A 24,124-nucleotide genomic window follows, 5' to 3' on the forward strand; every position below is an offset into this window, starting at 1 on the left:
CCAAGACAACGCACCGTGCCACAAGTCATTAAGAATGATGGCAAAAATTCATGAATTGGGCTTCGAATTGCTTCCCTACCCACCGTATTCTCCAGATCTGGCCCCCAGTGACTTTTTCTTGTTCTCAGACCTCGATAGAATGCTCGCAGGGAAAAAATTTGCTGCAATGAAGAGGTGATCGCCGAAACTGAGGCCTGACCTAAGGAGTACTACCAAAATGGTATCAAAAAATTGGAAGGTCGTTATAATCGTTGTATCGCTCTTGAAGGGAAATATGTTGAATAATAAAAACGAATTTTGACAAAAAAAATGTGTTTTTCTTTGTTAGACCGGGGACTTATCAGCCAAACTGTTATGTATTATCATATTACCCACAAATGTGGAAAATATTTTGTAGCATATACTAGGCCAAAATGTAGATCGATACTCAATACGATATTATTACACACAAAAAATGTTTTTCTGGTTCAATGACGAAATTAATTGATCCAATTAATTTTTTTGATTGAAATGTCTTCAATCACAGAAATGATAGTATCAATTAAAAAATTAATTGAAGGTCAATTAAAAATTTAATTGATACTATTAATTTTTGTGACTGATTTTGTTTTCAATTAAAAAATGTATTGAATCAATTAAATTTTTAATTGAATATTTTTTAAAACTCAATTAAAATTTTAATTGGAAACATTTTCGTGAAATTTTTTTCTGTGTAGTGAACTTAAAGTTTCTCTAAATTTTAAATTTCAGGCAAATCCAATAGTAATTGGAGCGTATAGACGCTCCAGAAATCAAATAGGTAGAAAGGTAGTTATAAAGGGAGCTATAGCAAAACATGGACCGATAAAAATCGGATAAAATTTTCGGTCTCTAGAAGTTTAGGAAATCAATTCGGGAGATTGGTCTATATTAGACCAATACAAACAATATTTGGCCTACCTATTTGCAGGCCGAAAATACCTTTAGATTTCTAATTTCAGACTAATCGAATAGAAATCGCGATGTATCAATGCTAAAGACCTCAAATCACGATGTTGGTTTATGTGGGGGCTATATAGAAACGTCTGCCGATGTAGCCTATCTACGAATTTGACCTGCCTGCAGACAAAAAGACATTATTGAAGGCTGTAGCGTGATTAAAACAGAAGGACGGACATCGTTATATCGATTTAGAATTTTAGAATAAGTGTCTGGATAAATAACTGTTCATACTTTGAACTTTTATAAAAAAAAAAAAAAACATTAGAACACAAAAGTAGATTCACTAGACTCGTTGCTAATATGACAAAGTCCACAAAGAAATGCAAAACTAGTTACCCAATTGGACAGATGAACTTTAGAACAATATCTTCAGAATCTAATAAAGCATTTTCGAACATAAATATATTGATGGCGGTGCTGCATACAAAATAAAATAAAACGTCTTAGTTTAACCCTCTAATGCCCCAGCTGATTAAATATTTACTGTTAACGACACAAATGGAAGAAAACTAAACTGAACAGTTTTAACTAAGTTTTCTTTTTATTTTATCCATTTTTGTTGGGTTAAGGAGTGTTTTGTTAAAAGCTTTCTGATTTAACGAAGGATTGGACATTAGAGGGTTTTGAGAGCAATCCTATTTCTTATTATAATAAACAATCTAGTAAGAACGAACTATAAAAAAAAAGTTATGAACAAAATCTTCCATTTTTTGCTGCAACCGAAGACCCTACGTATGTTTCGATGAAAAATATTTCATGGCTTTCAGATTCTTATGGAGCACATACTGGTTTGAATAATAACTCTCAAAAAATTGGCCCATTTAATAGAAATTTGTTATATAAAAAAATTACAACAAAAATCAGCCTAGGAAAATGTATATGATTAAATATATTTTAAAAAACTGAAGTCTCCAATATTTGGGTTATCAGCAACAGGACGGTGTAAAAGTCAAAGTCAATGTGTATCGTGAATTTATTCGATTGCTTCATGGTTATGGTATAATGACTATAACAAGTACCCAAGATAATTAATATTGTGTGTTCATTGTTTATTTGTCCACGGTGTTTTCGTCGCTGATAAAAAAAAAACCATTGGCAGTCCAACAACAATCTTGTCATATTTTCATAAAACATTTTATGAATTAATTACTAGCAACGAGAATGTTCTAATTATTTGTTTACTCTTTACGAGTATATATTTTTTGCGAAGAAAAAAAATATCTTTTTCACATAATTGTTTTTTTTTTTAATATTTATCTTGTTTAAATTTTTTTCATGCTAAAGATGACGATTACAAATATTCATAAAAGAAAACAAATTGTTGGGTTTTTCTGTATCATTTGAATTTGTCATTTGAATCGTCCACTTAATTAACCTTTACCAATATTAACGAAATCTAACAATATTACACACAAAAAAATTTTTCTCTGATTCACTCACCAAATTAATTGATCCAATTAATTTTTTAATTGAAATGTCTTCAATCACGAAAATGATAGTATCAATCACAGTTTTAATTGGGCATAGAAAAAATTCTTGATTAAAAAATTAATTGATTTTTTCAGCAAAATTCAATTAATTTTTTAATTGATTCAATTAAAAATTTAATTGATGTTGATTGCAAAACGCAATTAATTTATTAATTAAAAAAGGTAACTATTTTCAATTACATTTTGAATTGGCTTAGAATTTTTATATGGATTAACAATTGATTGTTTGAAAAAAAATTTTAATTAAAAATTTTAAAAAATGTTCATCACCTTTTTAACTGACTTAGTCTTCCGAATTTGATTAAAAAGTTAATTGTATCAATTAATTTTTTAATTAAAAATTTTTAAATTTTCAATCATTGACTTAATTAACTTAATGTCTCTATCATGATTAAAAAGTTAATTGTATCAATTAATTTATTAATTGAAAAAATTTTCAACTTCAATTAACATTTTAATTGGAAATATTTTGGTGATATTTTTTCTGTGTAGTTAGATTGGCTTAGAGTTTTTATTTGGATTAACAAATGATTGTTTGAAATACATTTTTAATTAAAAAAGTAAAAAAAAAAATCAGCACTTTTTAACTGAATTAGTCTTCCGAATTTGATTAAAAAGTTAATTGTATCAATTAATTTTTTAATTAAACATTTTAAAAATTTCAATCATTGACTTAATTAACTTAATATTTCTATCATGATTAAAAAGTTAATTGTATCAATTAATTTATTAATTGAAAAAATTTTCAACTTCAATTAACTTTTTAATTGGAAATATTTTGGTGATATTTTTTTTCTGTGTACATACACTTGCATTGGAAATTGCATGGTTAAACTCCAGATTAACAAGTTAGAAAGTCTAAAGTCGGGCGGGCCGACTATGGTATATTATACCCTGCTCCATTTTGTAGAACAACATTTCCGATACCATCTCAAATCTTTCAAATTCTTCGAGTGCTATAAATAAAGGATTATATTCCCGTATACATATATTTAAATCTGAACCGATTTGGAAAAAAAAATTTACACTTAAGATTTGAACCCTAGAACGATGCATAATGTTAGTAAAATAAATCGGAGTACTAATATGGGCTCTTTGGTCATATGAGTGTAAATCGGGTGAAAAATATATATGGGAGCTATATCTGAATCTGAGTCGATTTCTTCCAAAATTAGTGGGGTTCTATTCTGAACCAAAATACATACTAAAGCCAAGTTGAAGTCGATTGGAGTAAAAATGCGAAGTCAAACAGACATGGCTACACACAAAAATTTTTTTTCTGATTCAATCACGAAATTAATTGATCCAATTAATTTTTAATTGAAATGTCTTCAATGATAGTATCAATTAAAAAATTAATTGAAAGTCAATTAAAAAGTTAATTGATCCAATTAAAAAATTAATTAATACTATTATTTTTGTGATTGATTTTTGTTTCAATTAAATAATTTGTTGAATCAATTAAATTTTTAATTGAATATTTTTTAAAAATCAATTAAAATTTTATTTGGAAAAATGTTCGTGAAATTTTTTTGTGTGTAGATCGACACAGTGCCCGGCCTACATCATGTGTATGTCTCCTCTCCTTCTAGGTGTTGCAAACATCTATACACTAACTTCTAATACATTAGTCCACAGTGTGGTGTACAGTATAAAAGCATTTTGCCCAAACACACCTATACATAGAATATCAAGGGTAGGGATACAAATGGACGGTATCTAAGCCGAAATGTATAAGTCGACTTAATTTAATTTGATTTTATTTTGTAATTCGAAGCCTTAGGTGGCCAATTAATTATTACTTATTGTAATCTTAAATTTAACAATTATTAATGTTTTTCAATATTTACTCAAATATGCTGGGAAAGTTGACCAATTGATCTTGTCCAAAATTTACTAATCGAGTTTTAATGTTGACCAAAATTGACCAAGTTTGAAACATAATAATCGAAAAGTCGTTTATGTTACCTTTCTTAATTGAGATTAGAATAGAAACTCGACTCTGTGGTCATATGAGTGTAAATCGGGCGAAAGCTATATATGGGAGCTATATCTAAATCTGAACCGATTTCAATAAAATTTGGCACGCATAGCTACAATGCTAATTCTACTGCCTGTGCAAAAGTTCAATTAAATTGGAGTAAAAGATTGGCCACTGTGGTCATATGAGTTTAAATCGGGCGAACGATATATATGGGAGCTATATGTAAATTTGAACCGATTTCAACCAAATTTAGCACACTTGACTACACTACTAATTGTACTCCTAGTGCAAAATTTCAACCAAATTGGGGTAAAACTCTGGCTTCTGGGACCGTATTAGTCCATATCGGGCGAAAGATATATATGGGAGCTATATCTAAATCTGAACCGATTTCAATACAATTTGGCACACTTGACTATAGTACTAATTGTTCTTCTTGTGCAAAATTTTAAACAAATTAGGGTAAAACTCTGGCTTCTGGGGCCATATAAGTCCATATAATCTGAACCGATTTCTTCCAAAATCAATAGGGTTATATTCTGAGCCAAAACACATACTTGTGCCAAATTTGAAGTCGATTGGACTAAAACTGCGACCTAGACTTTGATTACAAAAAATGTGTGTGACAGACGGACATGGCTATATCGACTCAGGAGCCCACCCTGAGCATTTTTGTCAAACACACCGTGTGTCTATCTCGTCTCCTTCTGCGTGTTGCAAACATATGCACTAACTTATAATACTCTGTTCCACAGTGTGGCGCAGAGTATAAGTACTTTCATTTACTTAAACATTTGGATTCTATCAAAAGGCAACAAAATTGTGTATGTATGTCAAAAGTCAACTTTTTTCAAAACAAGCCAAGTTTGCAAATAATCAACTTCTCCAAATTATGAAAAAATCACCTTGGGACTTTCTCAAAAATAAAAAAAAAATATCTAAATTTTAAAATTTTCGAAAAATCGACTTATTTTGTTACTAAAATATCTGACAAATCAGATGAAAAATTCAAAAAAATTGGAATAAAAACAATCATGTTTTGCCGGTTGTCTTCCAAGAAATCACACATCGGCTTATAAAACTGTTTTTTAGCACTCAAAACATCGATTTGATATCGATCCGCAGTATACTTGGCACCGAATGACTTCTTTTTATTCCCGTACGACAAAAACAAAATGAGAGGTCAACGATTTTCGACACCTGAAAAAGCAGTTGATACGATCAGAATGCATGTTTTGGAGATATCTCAATCAGAGTGGCAAAATTGCTTCCACAATTGGTTCAAACGTATGCAAAAGTCTATTAATCTTAATGGGGAATGTTTTGAAAAAAACAATACAGCTATTTTGTGATTATTTTAATAAAAATTCTACATCAAGACTAACTTAATTTAGGCCATTTTCATGTATCTCCGTTAGACTTTAACTCCCAGTTAACAGAAAGTAAAATCGACACCTGAAAAAGCAGTTGATACGATCAGAATGCATGTTTTGGAGATACCTAAATCAGAGTGATAAAACTCCTTCCACAATTGGTTCAAACGCAAAAGTCTATCATGTTTTGTTTTTCAAAACATTCCCCATAACGTTTCGAAAAAAAAACAATACAGCTATTGTGTGATTATTTGAATAAAAATTCTACATCAGGACTAACTTATTTAATTTACGGCCATTTTCATGTATCTCCGTTAGACTTTAACTCCCAGTTAACAGAAAGTAAAATCGAAATATCTTCTCTCCGGTTAACTTTAACAGAACAATTTTTAGCAGTTAAGTTCCTAACTAGCATATGGAATATATGGACATGATGACATACATGTCCTTAGTACGGTTTAAAAGTTCGTTAGCTAACGTAGCACTAACGGAGCTTCCTGAAAATGGGGGCGAAAAGGTGAAATGTAGGTGAAATCATTTTAGAAATTTATTAGTTAACCTTTGAAGTTTTGCTATATCTATAAATTTAGTTAAAACCCCTTTTCCTAATATTGTACTTTAATCCAATAAATATGCATTTATAGATAGAATTTAAATGTCATCACTTTTATGGAGAACACATTGATAAGAATGTAAATATAGTATTTTTGGTAATTTGGGCAGATCAATCATAAACATTAGCCAATTTAAATAAATATCAGGGATTATATATTTATTCCGATTAATAATAATAAAAATATAATTAATGAGGGGTTTCCAAAATAAAAAAGTCTTATATCAAGCATGTCAATTTATATTTATTGATCACAGTAGCTCAACGGATTAATGCAATCCAGTAAAACTTGTGCTATGTAATTTAGCCTCCCTCATATATTATGAAGGGTCGACTCGAGTCAAATCATGAGTTATCACCGATAACGTGCAAGTACCCTACCATAGTGTGGACGATATAATTTCATGCGGATCAATTGATGGTCGATTACCGATCTTTCTCAGAGAGAAATTCTTAGATGATCTAGTCATATTCATTGTCAATATTAGAATAATGAAGTTATCGTCCTTTTTGTCTGGGGGAAGGCAAAGCTAAAAGATGGGATAAACCAAAATTCTTTGGACCCCAATAGTCTCGACCTTCATATACGTCCATACCCAGATTTTCCTACTTGAGCATTCAGAATTTTTTCCTGTAAGTTTAAATCGTAGGCTATATTTAAGTGATGAATACACACAAAAAAATTTTTTCTGATTCAATCACCAAATTAATTGATCCAATTAATTTTTTAATTGAAATGTCTTCAATCACGAAAATGATAGTATCAATCACAGTTTTAATTGTGCATAGAAAAAATTCTTAATTAACAAATTAATTTATTTTTTCAGCAAATTTCAATTAATTTTTTAATTGATTCAATTAAAAATTTAATTGATGTTGATTACAAAACTCAATTAATTTATCAATTAAAAAAGGTAACTATTTTTAATTACTTTCTGAATTGGCTTAGAGTTTTTATTTGGATTAACAAATGATTGTTTCAAATACATTTTTAAATAAAAATTAAAAAAAATCAGCACTTTTTTTAACTGAATTAGTCTTCCGAATTTGATTAAAAAGTTAATTGTATCAATTAATTTTTTAATTAAAAATTTTGAAAATTTCAATCACTGACTTAATTAACTTAATGTTTCTATCGTGATTAAAAAGTTAATTGTATCAATTAATTGAAAACATTTTCAACTTCAATTAACTTTTTAATTTAAAATATTTTGGTGATATTTTTTTCTGTGTATAAGCCATATTTAGCATGGATTATATCGAAAAATTTTTTTTATATCATATTTTCATATTTGGTCTTGTATTTAAGTGCATCAAATAACCAACAATTGCGAATTTTCACAAAAATACCCAAATTAGAGTGATAGTATCCTAATAGGTATTTTTTAGCAAAGTGGCTACACATATGTTCTTTTTCCCATACCTACTACCTTGTGAAATTAATTCACTAGCATAAGTCATGGTGAAAGTTGAAGAATTATATGTCCGCAATGAATGCATTTCCAGTTTAAAACAAGTAAGGCAAGTCTAAAGTCGGGCGGGGCCGACTATATTATACCCTGTACCACTTTGTAGATCTAAATTTTCGATACCATATCATATCCGTCAAATATAAAGGTTTGTCTCAAATACATACATTTAAATATCACTCGATCTGGACAGAATTTGATAGACTTCTACAAAACCTATAGACTCAAAATTTAAGTCGGCTAATGCACTAGGGTGGAACACAATGTTAGTAAAAAATATGGGAAATATTTAAATCTGAAGCAATTTTAAGGAAACTTCGCAAAAGTTTATTTATGATTTATCGCTCGATATATATGTATTAGAAGTTTAGGAAAATTAGAGTCATTTTTACATCTTTTCGACTAAGCAGTGGCGATTTTACAAGGAAAATGTTGGTATTTTTACCATTTTTGTCGAAATCAGAAAAACATATTTATGGGAGCTATATCTAAATCTGAACCGATTTCAACCAAATTTGGCACGCATAGCAACAATGCTAATTCTACACCCTGTGCAAAATTTCAACTAAATCGGAGTTAAAAATTGGCCTCTGTGGTCATATGAGTGTAAATCGGGCGAAATCTATATATGGGAGATATATCTAAATCTGAACCGATTTCAACCAAATTTGGCACGCATAGCTACAATGCTAATTTCACTCCCTGTGCAAAATTTCAACTAAATCGGAGTAAAAGATTGGCCACTGTGGTCATATGAGTGTAAATCGGGCGAAAGATATATATGGGAGCTACATCTAAATCGGAACCGATTTCAATGAAATTTGGCACACTTGACTACACTACTAATTCTACTCTCTGTGCAAAATTTCAACCAAATTGGGGTAAAACTCTGGCTTCTGGGACCGTATTAGTCCATATCGGGCGAACGATATATATGGGAGCTATACCTAAATCTGAACCGATTTCAATAAAATTTGGCACACTTGACTATAGTACTAATTGTTCTTCTTGTGCAAAATTTTAAGCAAATTAGGGTAAAAAACTGGCTTCTGGGGCCATATAAGTCCATATCGGGTGAAATATATATATGGGAGCTATATCTAAATCTGAACCGATTTCTTCCAAAATCAATAAGGTTCTATTCTGAGCCAAAACACATACTTGTGCCAAATTTGAAGTCGATTGGACTAAAACTGCGACCTAGACTTTGATTACAAAAATGTGTTTACGGACAGACGGACATCGCTATATCGACTCAAGAGCCCACCCTGAGCATTTTTGCCAAAGACACCATGTGTCTATCTCGTCTCCTTATGGGTGTTGCAAACATATGCACTAACTTATAATACCCTGCTCCACAGTGTGGCGCAGGGTATAAAAATACTCACTCAAAAAATCCTGTAAGGTTTTATTTAATTTTTATATTTATTTTTAAAAATAACCATTAAAAAAAAACTTTGATTTCACTTTTTCTATTTTTATTATATCAGAACTCCAAAATTTTATGTTCGTACATTTTGTGGTGAATGTTGGAAATTAAATTGTAATTGGATATCTGACCATGGTTGAAATTTTCATCACATCACAATGGACTGAATAGTCTAAGTGAGCCTGAATCTTAATCGGGCTGCCACTTTAACCTTAGGGTTGAAATTTTTGGCGGAATTTTATTTTTTCTAGCACCAACTTGTTTTGACTTTCGTAAATTCATATTGATAAAATTTCGCTATATAAGTGCGAACAAATTTTTGGCAAGACCGAAATGAAAAAAATGTAAACCCTCGGTCTAATAATATTACATATCATTTAGCAAGAATGTAAGGATTAACTGAACAACATTTCATGAAATTACCTTTTATTACAATATTATTTAATACGAGCTTATTGGACATGCAGATTAAGGAATTGGTATTATTAAGATATTGAAAAGACATTGCCAGATACCAAGCTCCTCAAGCCTAAATAGACATATATTTCATTGTTGTCTAATACAAATTTCCATAGGCTTTAGGGTAGATCTGGCGGGGTGAGAGATTCAATTTCTATCTTATATGTTAATTTCCTATAGAAATTAGAATTATTCCTTCCAATTTGAACCATTTTTCACCACCACTGTGTATAATCCTCACAAATAACGACCTTAGCCCTCCATAAAATGTCCCTTTCATTCCATTCCATTATGCAACTTTTTTGGTATAACATTTCCCCACTTTTACACATACCCACCTCTTAGATTTTATTTAATTTCTTTTTCTTTAAAAATAATTAAGATTTTCTATGGCGTATATTAAAACCTCAAATCGAAGGTTGAGGGTTTATGAATACGGCCAGTACGATCTCAATGATGTATTTTGTTAAGCCTGCACACAAAATTTTTTTTTTCTGATTCAATCGCGAAATTAATTGATCCAATTAATTTTTAACCCTGGAAAGTCATCCTTATTTTTTATACACTAACGTCATCCTTCGTCATTTTGACTACGACTTATTTCAAGACGCTATAATTTACATCGTAAGCAAAAATGAGAACCAAAATTGAGTTTATTTTCTTATTCAATTTGTTTTTAATTAGTATAAAACAAAAATTCGTAAAATGGTTGAATTAGTATAACTTAAATTTATGATTTCCCAAACGACTAAAATGCATTTTAAATCGAAAATGAAATTACGCGTCGTCATTTTGACGAAGGATGACTGTCCAGGGTTAATTGAAATGTCTTCAATCACAGAAATTATAGTTCCAATTAAAAAATTAATTGAAGGTCAATTAAAAAGTTAATTGATCCAATTAAAAAATTAATTGATACTATTATTGATTGTGATTGATTTTTGTTTCAATTAAAAAATTTGTTGAATCAATTACATTTTTAATTGAATATTTTTTAAAACTCAATTAAAATTTTAATTGGAAAAATTTCCTGAATTTTTTTTGTGTGTGTAACTGTTGAATACATTTTTGGAAAATATTTCTTACTGCTATCGTATATTAGTCTATGGAACAATAAAAGATCGAGCCCCTCTACTAATGCTATGACAACCGCATAATAATTAGGTTAAATTAATTGGATATTCTGTTACACACACACATTTCTGTATAATTAATTTGCAGCATCTTTTTCAACCATTAAGCAAGACTAGACAAAGCTATAGAGTTTTGCAACTTTATTCAAACTAACAAAAGATTATGTAAAAATCTGCAAAACAAGTTTGTTTTTGCCGCATGTTAAGGAAATAACCGGTACGCCCTCAAACTAATTTAGCTAGACTTTTTTTTAAGTATCAACAATTTTATGGCAGCCTACGAAATTATCCCATTGCATTTCTTTATAATATCGCAAAAAAACACACACAAAAATATATGATTGAAGAAGATGTAGTTATTTTTTTTATATTCTATTCTAAATTTACTAATGATTCACACTTAAAAATAGAAAAGAAACATTGTTGCCTAGTACAATTGCTAAATGGTATTTATGATTATCGTTATTTATATGAGGGTTATCATACTCCAGTGTCAGATGACCTATTATTCTCTCACCAATTTTGGGATAATCTAGAATTAATAACCAACAAAAATAAACCAATTACTTACCACATTTTGGGGCAATTTATGGCCAGGCAAGTATTTAACATTCTCATGGGTGGTATTAATAATTTCTGTTAATTTTTTTCCATCGATCATTTCTTCATAAACATACATGGTGACACGTTCCTCGAATTCTGGAAGATTGGCACAATTTGCACCTACAATCTTGGCTATGGCTGAGCCCCTATAAGAAAATAAAAAATAAACAGTTTTGGTTAAAAGGTTATAGTGATGTTGTAATCCTATTGCTTGGTTTGCATTTTCAAAAGAGATATTATATAATTAGTTTTTTTTTTTATTGCAAAATTACAAGAAAATGCATCATCTTTATTAACTAATTATCCATAAGAACGGAAATCTTACCAGTTTCCGGATCCCACAATGCAAACGCTGGTCTTTTGTGCCATTTTTTTTTTTTTTTTTGATTTGTTGTTTACTTGTTAATAGTTTTTACAATGAGATTTAATATTTAATAAAATTAGCGTTAATTGTTTACTTTACGTTGTACTTTTCACTTGTCGCTCTTTATTTTTGTTTTTTTGCAAAGATTGCGTTAATACGTTGTTGTTACTTTTCTTTTAGTGAGCGTTTTTCCTACGAACATCAAATGACACGTTAAACACGGCCGAAGCAGCAACTACGACTGACTAGAAAAAATTAATTTTATTTTTTAGTGTCGTTACTCTACTCGTAGACATTCGCTGCTGCACCACAATCTGAAACACTATGAGAGCATATATATGTAGATACTCTTTGTATTGGCTGGCTGTTATTCTCTGTTTTGGTTGTGTCGTTGGCTATAGGGTGGCTACTATGAATCTCCTCAGCAATGGTTCTCTTATTTCTCTTAACATGTGGTCGGCCTACAAAATAGGGTTTTGTGTATGTGGGGGGGCAATCTTCATTTGGATACTCGTCTTTCCATCTAAAAGAGGAATGCATTTGTAGGAAACAAAAATATTAAAAACTGATATGAGTTTTAACATGCATTGAAAGGATTGTCTTCTCCATATGTAGTCGTAATGGATAATAACATAAATTACTAGACAAGTACGACTATGGGATACTAATGAATGATATTATATCTAATCCCTTCACAATGTAAATGATAAGGAATATATTTTACGATACATTCCTATTTTTTTTTTGGTTGATAAAAATGCTATATATCGTCATATGAAATCAAAAAAGGCGTAACTTACATTGCAAAAATTTTACAGGAGAAACAAAAAACTTCCTAAAATGGATAATAGACCAAATTGTTTAAAATTTTTTTTTAGGTTAAGCTAAGTTGTTACTATCGAATTAGTATTTGAAGAAAAATTTTAATTTTTTGTATTATATACAGAGCTATGAAACTTACGCCTTATGAGGATTAGATTTTCTGAAACCCAAAAGGGCGTAAGTTACAATAAAAAAATTTTGCTACGATTTAGGAAATGTTTTACTATGTTCTTCATTAAATAGATCCACTATAAATGTTTTTTATTAACATACTTATAGTAAACAAAACATAAAAAGTAATTCAGCAAAAAAAAAACATTTTCAGTAAAAAGATTTCATATCATAAATAGATAAAAAATATAATGTAGTATAGGATACTGTTTTATTGCTAATTTTGATAGGGAAAATTTGTATAAAAATCATGGCAATCTTCTGGTATGAAGGATTTAAGATCCTGGAAATGTTCCCACTTTTTTTTAGAAATTTTTATTCTCTGAGAATGTAATGGAGAAGGTTGGTTGTCATGAGTATCTTTTGCTTTTCGGTTTGGAAGAATTGCATATTCCTCTTTAATGTTTGTTTTAAAGTAAATAGTTCCAGACGTATCGTATCCCAATGCTCGAATCATGTTAACGGTGGGATCTCCAGCAATTTTTCCTGCAAAATATTTTTGATAGTATTTACAGGTCATAAATATGTATTATCACAATTTTACCTGGACGAATGGAGGAGTAAAGCTTAGGAAGAGAATCATAATCCAGAAAATATGAATGAGTAAGATGATGGGTGTTGAGTGGAAATGGATATTTACGGGAATCGTTAACAAATTCAACGAATTGAGAAGGTAGATTAATTTTCTTATTGTTTATTTTTCTTTGGATTAACGAATGAGTTGAATCACATTCCATTTGGGTGTGTCCAACTATTAAATATTTGTGCTCAATTGTTATGTTTTTGTTAATACACAAGGATATTAATGCGTTCGACAATATGACATTGCGGTTTTGATAAAAGCAGCCATCCGAATATATTATAATATGGTTAATATCTGGTGACTGAAGTATACAATTTTTTAAGTGTTTTATAATGCATGTTGTGAAAGTAGACGCTACCAGATTCCCTTCAGATTCATCCCAGATATAATTGTCAGATTCATGGCTAATGATATTATAAATAGTGAAGTTATGTACTTGCAGTTTCATTTTATAATATGAAGCACTTGCGTTTGTTTGAGGAATCAATTTTACGGCTTGCATATCCATGCATAATAATAAGACAATTCCAGACTTTGCATTTTCGACATCGTTTGCTTTTTCTTCTCGCATGGCATCAACTTCTGATCTATGACTGATATATTGATCCTCAGTTATGTTTCTTGCCTCATATGATACACAAGTATCACACATGTCATTCCTTGGTTTAAATAATGAAATATTTTGTTCTTTTATTATAAGCATAAACTTGGGATACGATACTGCTGAAACTTCATCATCGCTATTTTTAATGCATTCTTCACAATATAATTTATAAATTTGGCTGAATGATTTAAAATCTGTTTTCAAATAAAGTTTTTTGGTATACTGTCTTCGGTAATGGGATTCAAGCTTCGGAATATCATTTAACCAATTTTTTAAAAAGTTATGACGCTTCTCGTATTTTTTATCTTTAATCGAGGTCTTTCTTCTCGGAATAACTTTATCCGGCTGTTCCTTATTTAAAAAGATTTCATCTACCCAATTTCGTACAGTTTTTTCAGTTATTCCAAGAGTTGAAGTAAACATTTTCTGGCAAACTTGGATACGAGTTGCCTTAGCTTGCAAATAGTAACATTTGGACAGCGATCGCCTTGAAAAAATGTTCCTATTTCGTGCTTTTTCAGAAACGACCACGTGACTTCTTACATACACTTTTTTTCTCCCCAAGTCATATTCCAAAATCGATCAAATATTTGTTGGCGTATATTTTCAGCAAAGTGGGAGCAATGACGCAATGAGCTCTTTTCACAAAATTTAGACTGACATCTTATCCCCATTATTCGAGGATTTTTTACACACACAATTCCTTTATTGAGGCTTGTATACATTTTACCAGTCATTCGGTCATTAGCATTTAAATGTCTTTGATTTGTTTTTTTTTTTTCTTTACTGACATATTTAAATTTTTTTCAATATTCATTTTTAATAAATGCACTTTAATCGAGATTTTTTTATTTAACTTTGATGAATTGCTTGCTTTAAGAAGTATGTTTTCTTAGAAACACAATGAAAGAAAGACAAACTGCTTACCAAAAATGCAAAAATAACAAAACAGAAAGATCTCTAATTACAAAAACAACAAAACAAAACCTAACTGTTTTTTAAAAACCCATTGAATGCCTCTCTTCTCTTGTTTGTTTCTTTTCTATTCTATTTCTTCTATTGCGTTAGTTTTTTTTTTTTAAGGCGTAAGTTACCTGTTTGGTTTATGAAATGTTTGCGCTTGCAGTTACGGCTTTTAGAATTTTGTTAATAAAATCGCCGGTTTTAGTCGTATGACTGTAAAACTTAGCAGGTCCGTGTATTTTGATGCGGTGCATAGTAATCAATCAAAAAGTCGATTTAGAATTTTTTGTAACTTACGCCTTTTTTGATTTCATATGACGATATACACTTGTTATCCAAGTGAAGTCTTTCGATAGCATTGGTAATATTTTAAGGTATTTTATTTCAAAAGATAAATGTAGTTGAGATTGGTAATTGAAGGACAATACCAACTAAGGTGGTCTTCTGAGGAATTTTGAAAACTCGATCAATTGTTTGTGATTTTGAAATAATGACAATTTGAAACTCTAAGGCATTGAGTTTAGAATTTTAATTAAAATTTAGTTTGATAAAAATAATGAAGCAATATATAATGCTCACTTGAAATTTTTTGATAATCAACATTTGATATTTTTCGAAATCAACATTTAGTGGTTATTAAACTCAACAAATCGACTGGAAAAATTCGACAAATTGGTTTTGGCTGAAAAGGGAATTGTAATGTAAATAATTTTAAGGCAACACCGAGTAAGTATATAGAGGATATTTATTATTTAAAAATCGTTTCTATTCTACCTAGCATTGATTTATATAGTTTATAAATATACATGTGTATACTTGTCTAAATTTCTCATTAATTACTCAGGGCCTAGAATAGAGTACTGGTCCATGTCCAGTTTATTAAAAACGTACCTACAATCAATGCACCAGTTATCAACGGGTAATATTTGCATTTATTGTATAGGATTAGGATGGTTAAATTATAGATAAAAAACTGAAGATGTTTAACGGTGAAACATAATACGAAACGTCACTGTTTGGTGCGGTTTATGGGCTGCCAGCATCATTGGACCATACTCCTTCAAAGATAACGTAACTAAGTGCTACGATGTGATGATATATAACTTTTTTGTTTTTTGCCAAAATGCAAGAGCTTGACTTGCCTGACAGTTGGTTTCAACAAAACGGTGTCACATAACAGGTTGGCCGATAAGTCCCCGGACTAACAACGAAAAATACATTTTTTTGTCAAAATTCGTTTTTATTATTCAACATAGTTCCCTTCAAGAGCGATACAACGATTATAACGACCTTCCAATTTTTTGATACCATTTTGGTAGTACTCCTTCGGTTTTGCCTCAAAATAGGCCTCAGTTTCGGCGACCACCTCTTCATTGCAGCCAATTTTTTTTTTTCTTCTTCATATGGGGCCTTTTTGCCGCGATTTCGACCTTCAAACGCTCCAATAACGCCATATAATAGTCACTGTTGATGGTTTTTCCCTTCTCAAGATAATCGATAAAAATTATTCCATGCGCATCCCAAAAAACAGAGGCCATTACTTTGCCAGCGGACTTTTGAGTCTTTCCACGCTTCGGAGACGGTTCACCGGTCGCTGTCCACTCAGCCGACTGTCGATTGGACTCAGGAGTGTAGTGATGGAGCCATGTTTCATCCATTGTCACATATCGACGGAAAAACTCGGGTGTATTACGAGTTAACAGCTGCAAACACCGCTCAGAATCATCAACACGTTGTTGTTTTTGGTCAAATGTGAGCTCGCGCGGCACCCATTTTGCACAGAGCTTCCGCATATCCAAATATTGATGAATGATATGACCAACACGTTCCTTTGATATCTTTAAGGCCTCTGCTATCTCGATCAACTTCATTTTACGGTCATTCAAAATCATTTTGTGGATTTTTTTGTTTTCGTCGGTAACCACCTCTTTCGGACGTCCACTGCGTTCTCCGTCCTCCGTGCTCATTTCAACACGCTTGAATTTTGCATACCAATCAATAATTGTTGATTTCCCTGGGGCAGAGTCCGGAAACTCATTATCAAGCCAAGTTTTTGCTTCCGCCGTATTTTTCCCCTTCAGAAAACAGTATTTTATCAAAACACGAAATTCCTTTTTTTTTCCATTTTTTTTTTCACAATAACAAAAGTTGCTTCACAAAAGACGCTCTATCTCACAAACTAATTGCCTTACAGTCGTCAAATTTTGACACAAATCATTTGAAGGTTGGTACTATATAAAAATAATATGCATTTAATAGTAGCGACGCCATCTATGTTTCAGACCGGGGACTTATCAGCCAACCTGTTATAGCACAGCACTCGCAAACATGGAGTTATTGAGAGGCGAGTTCGGTATACATTTTATTTCGGGATTAGATTTTTTGTGGGCCTATATTTATTTTTTATTTATTTATTAGAGTGACCGCAACTTATATGGGGCAAAAAAATGTCGGAATCTTGTTCGCCTTAACCCCACAAAATGAATCCCCTTTCCAGATATTGGGATAGCCAAAATTTGAGCCCGATTTAACGACGATAACACGTGCCGCTCGTCGCTGAGTCAAACCGAGTTACGCCAGCCTTTAGCTTCGAAAACGCGACCTGGTGCCACTAGGAGCATAAGATTCCGACATTTTTTTTTTGCTCCATATAAGTTGCGGTCACTCTATTATTTATATTTATTGTAAAAATAACCAAGACTTTAGGCCAATATAAAACGGTTATAAAAAAAACTACAAAAGTAACTTTAAAACAAAGTGAGAGCAACTACTAATAAACAATGGAAAGAAAAACAACACTGACATAAAAAAGAACTTATTACTACTAAAATAACAATAATACAAGATGTGATTTTTTTTATTTTAAATATTTAGCTCCAATAATATTTAGTTCTAATAAAAACTTACTTAATTTATTTTATTAATTTAATTATTCTAATATTTTTTTCAGTTTTTATGTTTTCCAATTCTTTTCTTAAGGCTGTTTAATAACAAAAAAATGAGGGTATAAGAAGAGAAAAAAACACTATTTATATTCGTATACACCAAAATTAAAAAAAAAAAAAAACAAAAAAATTGTGAGCGAATAGAAAAAAAGAGTGAATTATGTTAAATTATACTATAAGTTACTCAACATCTATCCAACAAGATCCAAGAGTATACCAAACTTTTCCTATAGCTCCTAAAAATCACCCTTTATAGGGCAAATGTAAAAATTATAGTTCAAAATTGTTTGCCCAGTAGGAATAGTGGCTGCCAGATATTTCAGGCTCATTTGTGGCGATTTCGTTTGGAATAATGTGGAACACAGTGACGGAAAAAGAAGTAGTAGTAGCTCAATGACAAGGCACCTCCTTTATATAGCCGAGTTCGAACGGCGTTCCACATTGTCGTTAAACCAATAAGCTTTGAAGCTTTGAAACATTCAGAAATATCACCAGCACTACTGATAGGGGATAATGCACCGCTGAAATACTTGTGGATGGTTGGCCGAAACTGGGATTGACCCTTTGTACACAAGGCAGGCATGCTAACCATTGCGCTACTGTGGCTCCCTGTTTATTACGCATGAAAAATGTGCTAACAATTTTTTAATGAATGTATCACAAACAATGCTAGAAAATAAAGGTAATCACAAACTATAAAATATAACAACTGTCTCTGATCACTCAGGAAATCAAACAGGAAATAAGTACTCAAGTTTATTTTGGGGGTTTGTAAAAAATTATGGGCCTATATTGATTGGTGATGGCTTTATAAATTGCAACATTTTTGAGGCAAAATCGTACAAGGGCAATTAGTATTGCGTTAGTGCCAAGACAGCAAAGCAATCATTGAGCCGTACCGTAAATTGTTTCCATTGTGCCCAGAGTATGTAGAAGCAAATTTCATAGTCATAAACGGAGATATGGCCAATGTCAGCTACAACTCACGAATCGAATTATCTTACCACATTATATTTTGGTGGCATTGAAATTTATCCGATCAAGTAGCTTCCATCAATCCATTTCTTTTCTTGGACTTTGGTTAATTGGCGGAGATAGATTCTCGCATACGCCAGGGTTCTTCGAGCAGGTGTCCTACATCCTACATCCCAGCGATAAACGCGTCGCCAAAAAAGTAGTGAAAATATTCTTTTTGGATCCGGAAGTAGTGCAAAAAAAATTGGCGTAGAAGCGATGAATTTAACATGGGCTTGTCATAGGACGTATGTCCACCATTTCAACAGCCGATGCACTGAATTTGCATCACTTCTTACGCTGTGATTCGAATTCAGTGTTTTGAATGAGAATTAATAAATGTTGTCATATTTTGCCAAATAAAAAATTTGTATAATTTTTTACGATTTAATTCATTCTAAAGCTTGGGTGAAACGTTTGAATTAAAATATTTCGAAAAATTCGCAATATTTCTTGAATGGATTTAGAATTTTTTTTGACAAATTTTCAATAATTTGTACAATTTTATTAATTCTTACACTGTTTTTAACCAAGCAACAAAATTAAATTTACCCATTAAAAAATAAGAAACATGCGAGTTATAAATAATTGAATTAAAAGAACTTCCTGTGTAGTTAAAATAAAGAACATTTTTGGGGTACATCTTTTGGAAGTTCTTTTAAAGCTGTGCCTTTGGAAGAACTTCCAAATTTTTTTGCTGGGATGTGATGGTTTGTGTTCATTGATGGATATGTTTAGTAAATTATATGTGTGTATGTTATCTGTCATGATGTGTATGATTCCTAGGTCCAAACGGACTATGTAATTTATTATGTTGTGTTCATTATATTTGGCCAATTTTGGCCTTTCTTATGAATGTAAGGAGATCAATTAAATCAGGTACATAGTTTCTGGTAAGTAGACTTTTAAGGCCCTTGTATTTTTCAAACAATCCATTTCTTTAAAATCAAAATTTATTGAACAGATTTCGTAGATTTTTTCCAATTGGTAAATTTTTGTGAATATTTTATCCAATTGGATTCCTTCTGTATATATTACCCTAACTAACATGACCTTGAGTAGGACGAAATGTTTCCTGAAATTTGTCGAAAACTACTACTGAAAAACAAACAACTTAACAAAAATGATTTTCCACAAGCGAAGCAATACTAAATATTTTCTATGTAATTAACTTTTTGCCAAAATACACCGGCTTGATAAGGGGGCGGATGGAAAGTAGAAATACACACTTCACAGTGACGGCTCTTTCGATCAACGACACTACAAAACATCACTTAATATGCTCACCAAACTAAAATATTCATCATTTAATAGTTTTACTCTTTTTGGACATTTGACGAGGTATAAATATCAAATATATTTACAATTTAAAAATATTTAACTATGTCCGTTCGGAAAATAGTATCATTGACAGATGGGTAGATGGTACAACATAATTCAATAGCGTTCCAAAAAATATTTTAAAAAAAACGTTCCTATAAGCGCGCATGTTATCCAACAGTGATGGCCAAATTAGCGAATTTGTACCATTTTAAGGACATGCACAAGTTGTAGCAGTATCACATTTACACAGTATACAATATCCCTGCCAACATTTTTTGAATTTGGGGGCGCTTCTGAGAATCCCCAGTACGTCGAAAACAATCATATACGATATCAAAAACTCGTCGGAAAATCGCCGTCACTATTGAGAAGTTGTACCACGCCAAGTTACTACAAAAAGGTTTCGCATGAGTGCAATTATTAGGTGCCTTTATAGATCAATTTAGAACGACGTCAATAAGAGACCCTCCAAACAATCAGAAAAAGCACATTTTAAGATAGTGGTAAAAGAATCATTGTGGTCGAGTAAAACACGTTTGTTTAGATATTTATTAATTTGATTAATCATTTACAAATTCTTAAAAATATAACATTTATACCACTATCACATCACATTTAACATAATTTTTTGCATTAATGATGATGTAGAGTTACAAGTAGCGAGTTACATGTTGCAGCGTCTATCAGCCAGTGTTTTTATTCGATGGAGGCAGCGTGTCTGTAAAATATTTGAAAAACAATCACTTTATTCCATTTGGAAAATCAAAAATTGTTCACCAATATACCTTTCACAATTTTAAGCGTAAAATCTATGTTTTCAGAACTTTATTTTCGTTTTTATTTAAATAAAATATAACAAGCTGGTTGCGCTTGGCGTTTCACAAAAAATAAAATGGCTTTTGTAAAAGTAGTGATGGCAAAATACATGTATGAAGTACATTTTGTACTTTATGATATGCTGCCCCCCATCACAGTAGGATGGTTGTAGTGACATTTACGAGTCTGTGGTAGCGATGAAGATGAAATGGAACTTTGAAATGCTGGCAGGGATATACCGTCAAAATTTTTTTTAAATTGAAACCCACCCACCAAAAGAAGTTGTGCCGTTTCAAGTTACTAAATTAAAGGGTTATTAGAGTATTTTTATTATGCGTCTATTTTGCAACAATTAAAAGCACCTGATATCGCTGCATTGTTCCGATTTCACTCCCATCGCTTCCACAGACTCGTAATGCGCTTTATGCGCTTTACAGGATATCAGTTATTCCAGACGACAGTGCTCGTGTCGAACATATCCCATATATTGTGCACATTATAAGATAAGTCCGGAGGCATAATTGATACTGATGCATGTTTATGGGATCGATAACACATTTACCGATTATTTAGTCATCGCCGACAAGTCGTATCGATCCGACACACTGTAAGATTCTTTACAAACACCGACATTCCGTCCGGAATAAACATGCAGCAGTATCGATTATGCCTTCGGACATATCCCTGCCAACATTTTTTGAATTTGGGGACTCTTTTGAGAATCCCCACTACGTCGAAAACAATCATATACGACATCAAAAACTCGTCGGAAAAGCTCCGTCACTATTGAGAAGTTGTACCACGCCAAGTTACTACAAAAATGTTTCGCATGAGTGCAATTATTAGGTGCCTTTATAGATCAATTTAGAACGACGCCAATAAGGGACCCTCCAAACAATCAGAAAAAGTGCATTTTAAGATAGTTGTAAAAGAATCATTGTGGTCGAGTAAAACACGTTTGTTTAGATATTTATTAATTTGATTAAACATTTACAAATTCTTAAAAATATAACATTTATACCACTATCACATTACATTTAACATAATTTTTGGCATTAATGATGATGTTGAGTTACAAGTAGCGAATTACATGTTGCTGCGTCTATCAACCAGTGTTTTTATTCCATGGAGGCAGCGTGTCTGTAAAATATCTGAAAAACAATCACTTTATTCCATTTGGAAAATCACCAAATTGTTCACCAATATACCTTTCACAATTTTAAGCGTATAATCTATGTTTTCAGAACTTTATTTTCGTTTTTATTTAATTAAAATATAACAAGCTGGTTGCGCTTGGCGTTTCACAAAAAAAATGGCTTTTTTAACGGTAGGGATGGCAAATTACTTGCATGTACTTTTTGATGTACCTTTTCATGATGGTTGAAGTGACATTTACGAGTCTGTGGTAACGATGAGGTTGAAATGGAACTTTGAAATGCTGGCAGGGATCTTATAATGTGCACAATATATGGGATATGTTCGAAACGAGCACTGGCGTCCGGAATAATGTTGTCAATACAGCATGCTTTGACAATATTAAAAAATGAAGTTGAATAAAAACATACAATGGCTTGTTATTTGTTGAGTTATTTCAAGAAAAAATAATCTACACGTGTCCAGGCAACAGCAATTCCTAGTGGTGAGTTAAAAAAATTGATAAGCGATTGTAACACTATACCAGTTTTCGCCAAGGAGTTAGAATAAGTTTTAATTTAGCGACACGCCGCTAGCCGTCACAGTATTCCGTCGCGGATTTTGGGCTTCCCATAAGAAATACACGTAAATAAGTGTTCGCCTACCGCCTATCGCTATGGTTATATTTACACACTAACTGATAGTCTGTAAAGCGCATAAGTGACACTACAAAAAACGCCAACTGTGATGGGGAAATGTATCAAAAAGTACGAAGTGTACATGAAAGTATTTTTCCACCACTATTGAAACACCAAGCGCAAATAGCTGCTTATAAATTATTTAAATAAAAACAAAAATTAAATACTGAGAAAATAGTTATTAAGCCAAAAATTGTGAAAAGATATTGGTGAAATAATTTCGATATTCGTTCTAAATTTATCTAAAAAGGCACCTAATGCGCTTTACAGTCTATCAGTTATTCCGGACGACAGTGCTCGTGTCGAACATATCCCATATATTGTGCACATTATAAATTAAGTCCGAAGGCATAATCGATACTGCTGCATGTTTATGGGATCGATAACACATTTACCGATTATTTAGTCATCGCCGACAAGTCATATCGATCCGACACATTGTAAGATTTTTTACAAACACCGACATTCCGTCCGGAATAACTGATACTCTGTAAAGCGCATAATACTTGCACTCATACAACTTTCCAATAGTGACTACGCTTTTCCGACGAGTTTTGGATATCGTATACGATTGTTTTCGACGTGATGGGGATTCTAAGAAGTGGCGTTAAATTCAAAAAATATTTGCAAGGTAAGAGCTTCTAAAACATATAAATGTAAGATTTCATTAATATATTATTCTTTTTTACCTTAATTAATGCTCGATTTGTTTACAATTTCAAAGTTCCATTTCATCCTCATCGCTACCACAGACTCGTAAATCTCACTACAACAATCGCCAAATAGTTGCGAAATAACTATGCTTCCAGCACTCCATTATCGTTTTTATTTAAATATTATAAGAAGCTAGATGCGCTTTGTGTTTCACAAAATATACCCTGCCAACATTTTTTGAATTTGGGGGCGCTTCTGAGAATCCCCACTACGTCGAAAACAGCCGTATACGATATCCAAAACTCGTCGGAAAAGCGCCATCACTATTGACAAGTTGTACCACGCCAAGTTACTACAAAAAAGTATCGCATGAGTGCAATTAGTAGGTGCCTTTTTTTAATAAATTTAGAACGACGCCAATAAGAGCCCCTTCAAACAATCAAAAAAAGTGCATTGTAAGATAGTTGTAAAAGAATCATTGTGGTCAAGTAAAACACGA

At 31.7% G+C, this 24,124-nt stretch overlaps 2 protein-coding genes and 1 long non-coding RNA gene across 4 annotated transcripts in view; all 3 read right to left on the minus strand.

The window, feature by feature from the left end:
- Window positions 1-20,429, minus strand: part of Gpdh1 (Glycerol-3-phosphate dehydrogenase 1) — a 58,504-nt gene extending 38,075 nt beyond the window's left edge. Inside the window, exons 1-3 of one of the 2 annotated variants that reach the window (XM_075292419.1) lie at window positions 20,288-20,428; window positions 11,860-12,421; window positions 11,503-11,680 (exon numbers count right to left, since the gene is read on the minus strand). In XM_075292419.1, coding sequence (XP_075148534.1) covers window positions 11,503-11,680; window positions 11,860-11,903 — 222 coding nt within the window. In that variant the 5' untranslated portion in view covers window positions 11,904-12,421; window positions 20,288-20,428. Of the gene's footprint in view, window positions 1-11,502; window positions 11,681-11,859; window positions 12,422-20,287 lie in introns of both variants that reach the window. The other variant, XM_075292411.1, reaches the window with a different exon arrangement.
- Window positions 13,109-14,045, minus strand: LOC142236129 (uncharacterized). Its single transcript, XM_075307389.1, has 2 exons — window positions 13,436-14,045; window positions 13,109-13,377 (listed from the first exon to the last, which is right to left on the minus strand). The coding sequence occupies exons 1-2, from the start codon at window positions 14,043-14,045 to the stop codon at window positions 13,109-13,111; spliced, it is 879 nt and encodes a 292-aa protein (XP_075163504.1).
- Window positions 20,430-20,838: 409 nt separating the features above from the next.
- LOC142219699 (uncharacterized) lies at window positions 20,839-21,373 on the minus strand. Its single transcript, XR_012717711.1, has 2 exons — window positions 21,109-21,373; window positions 20,839-21,041 (listed from the first exon to the last, which is right to left on the minus strand). It is a non-coding gene; the product is annotated as an uncharacterized LOC142219699 (long non-coding RNA).
- Between the last annotated feature and the right edge of the window lie 2,751 nt (window positions 21,374-24,124).

This window comes from Haematobia irritans, chromosome 1, assembly GCF_050003625.1.
Source record: "Haematobia irritans isolate KBUSLIRL chromosome 1, ASM5000362v1, whole genome shotgun sequence".
NCBI classification, from domain to species: Eukaryota; Metazoa; Arthropoda; class Insecta; order Diptera; family Muscidae; genus Haematobia; species Haematobia irritans.

Excerpts from the sequence above, each read along its gene's own strand:
- LOC142236129 (XM_075307389.1), bottom strand. The coding sequence starts at position 14,045 with ATGCGAGAAGAAAAAGCAAACGATGTCGAAAATGCAAAGTCTGGAATT. Across the intron at positions 13,378-13,435 it reads TTACTCCTCCATTCGTCCAG|GAAAAATTGCTGGAGATCCC; the intron begins GTAAAATTGTGA and ends AATATTTTGCAG.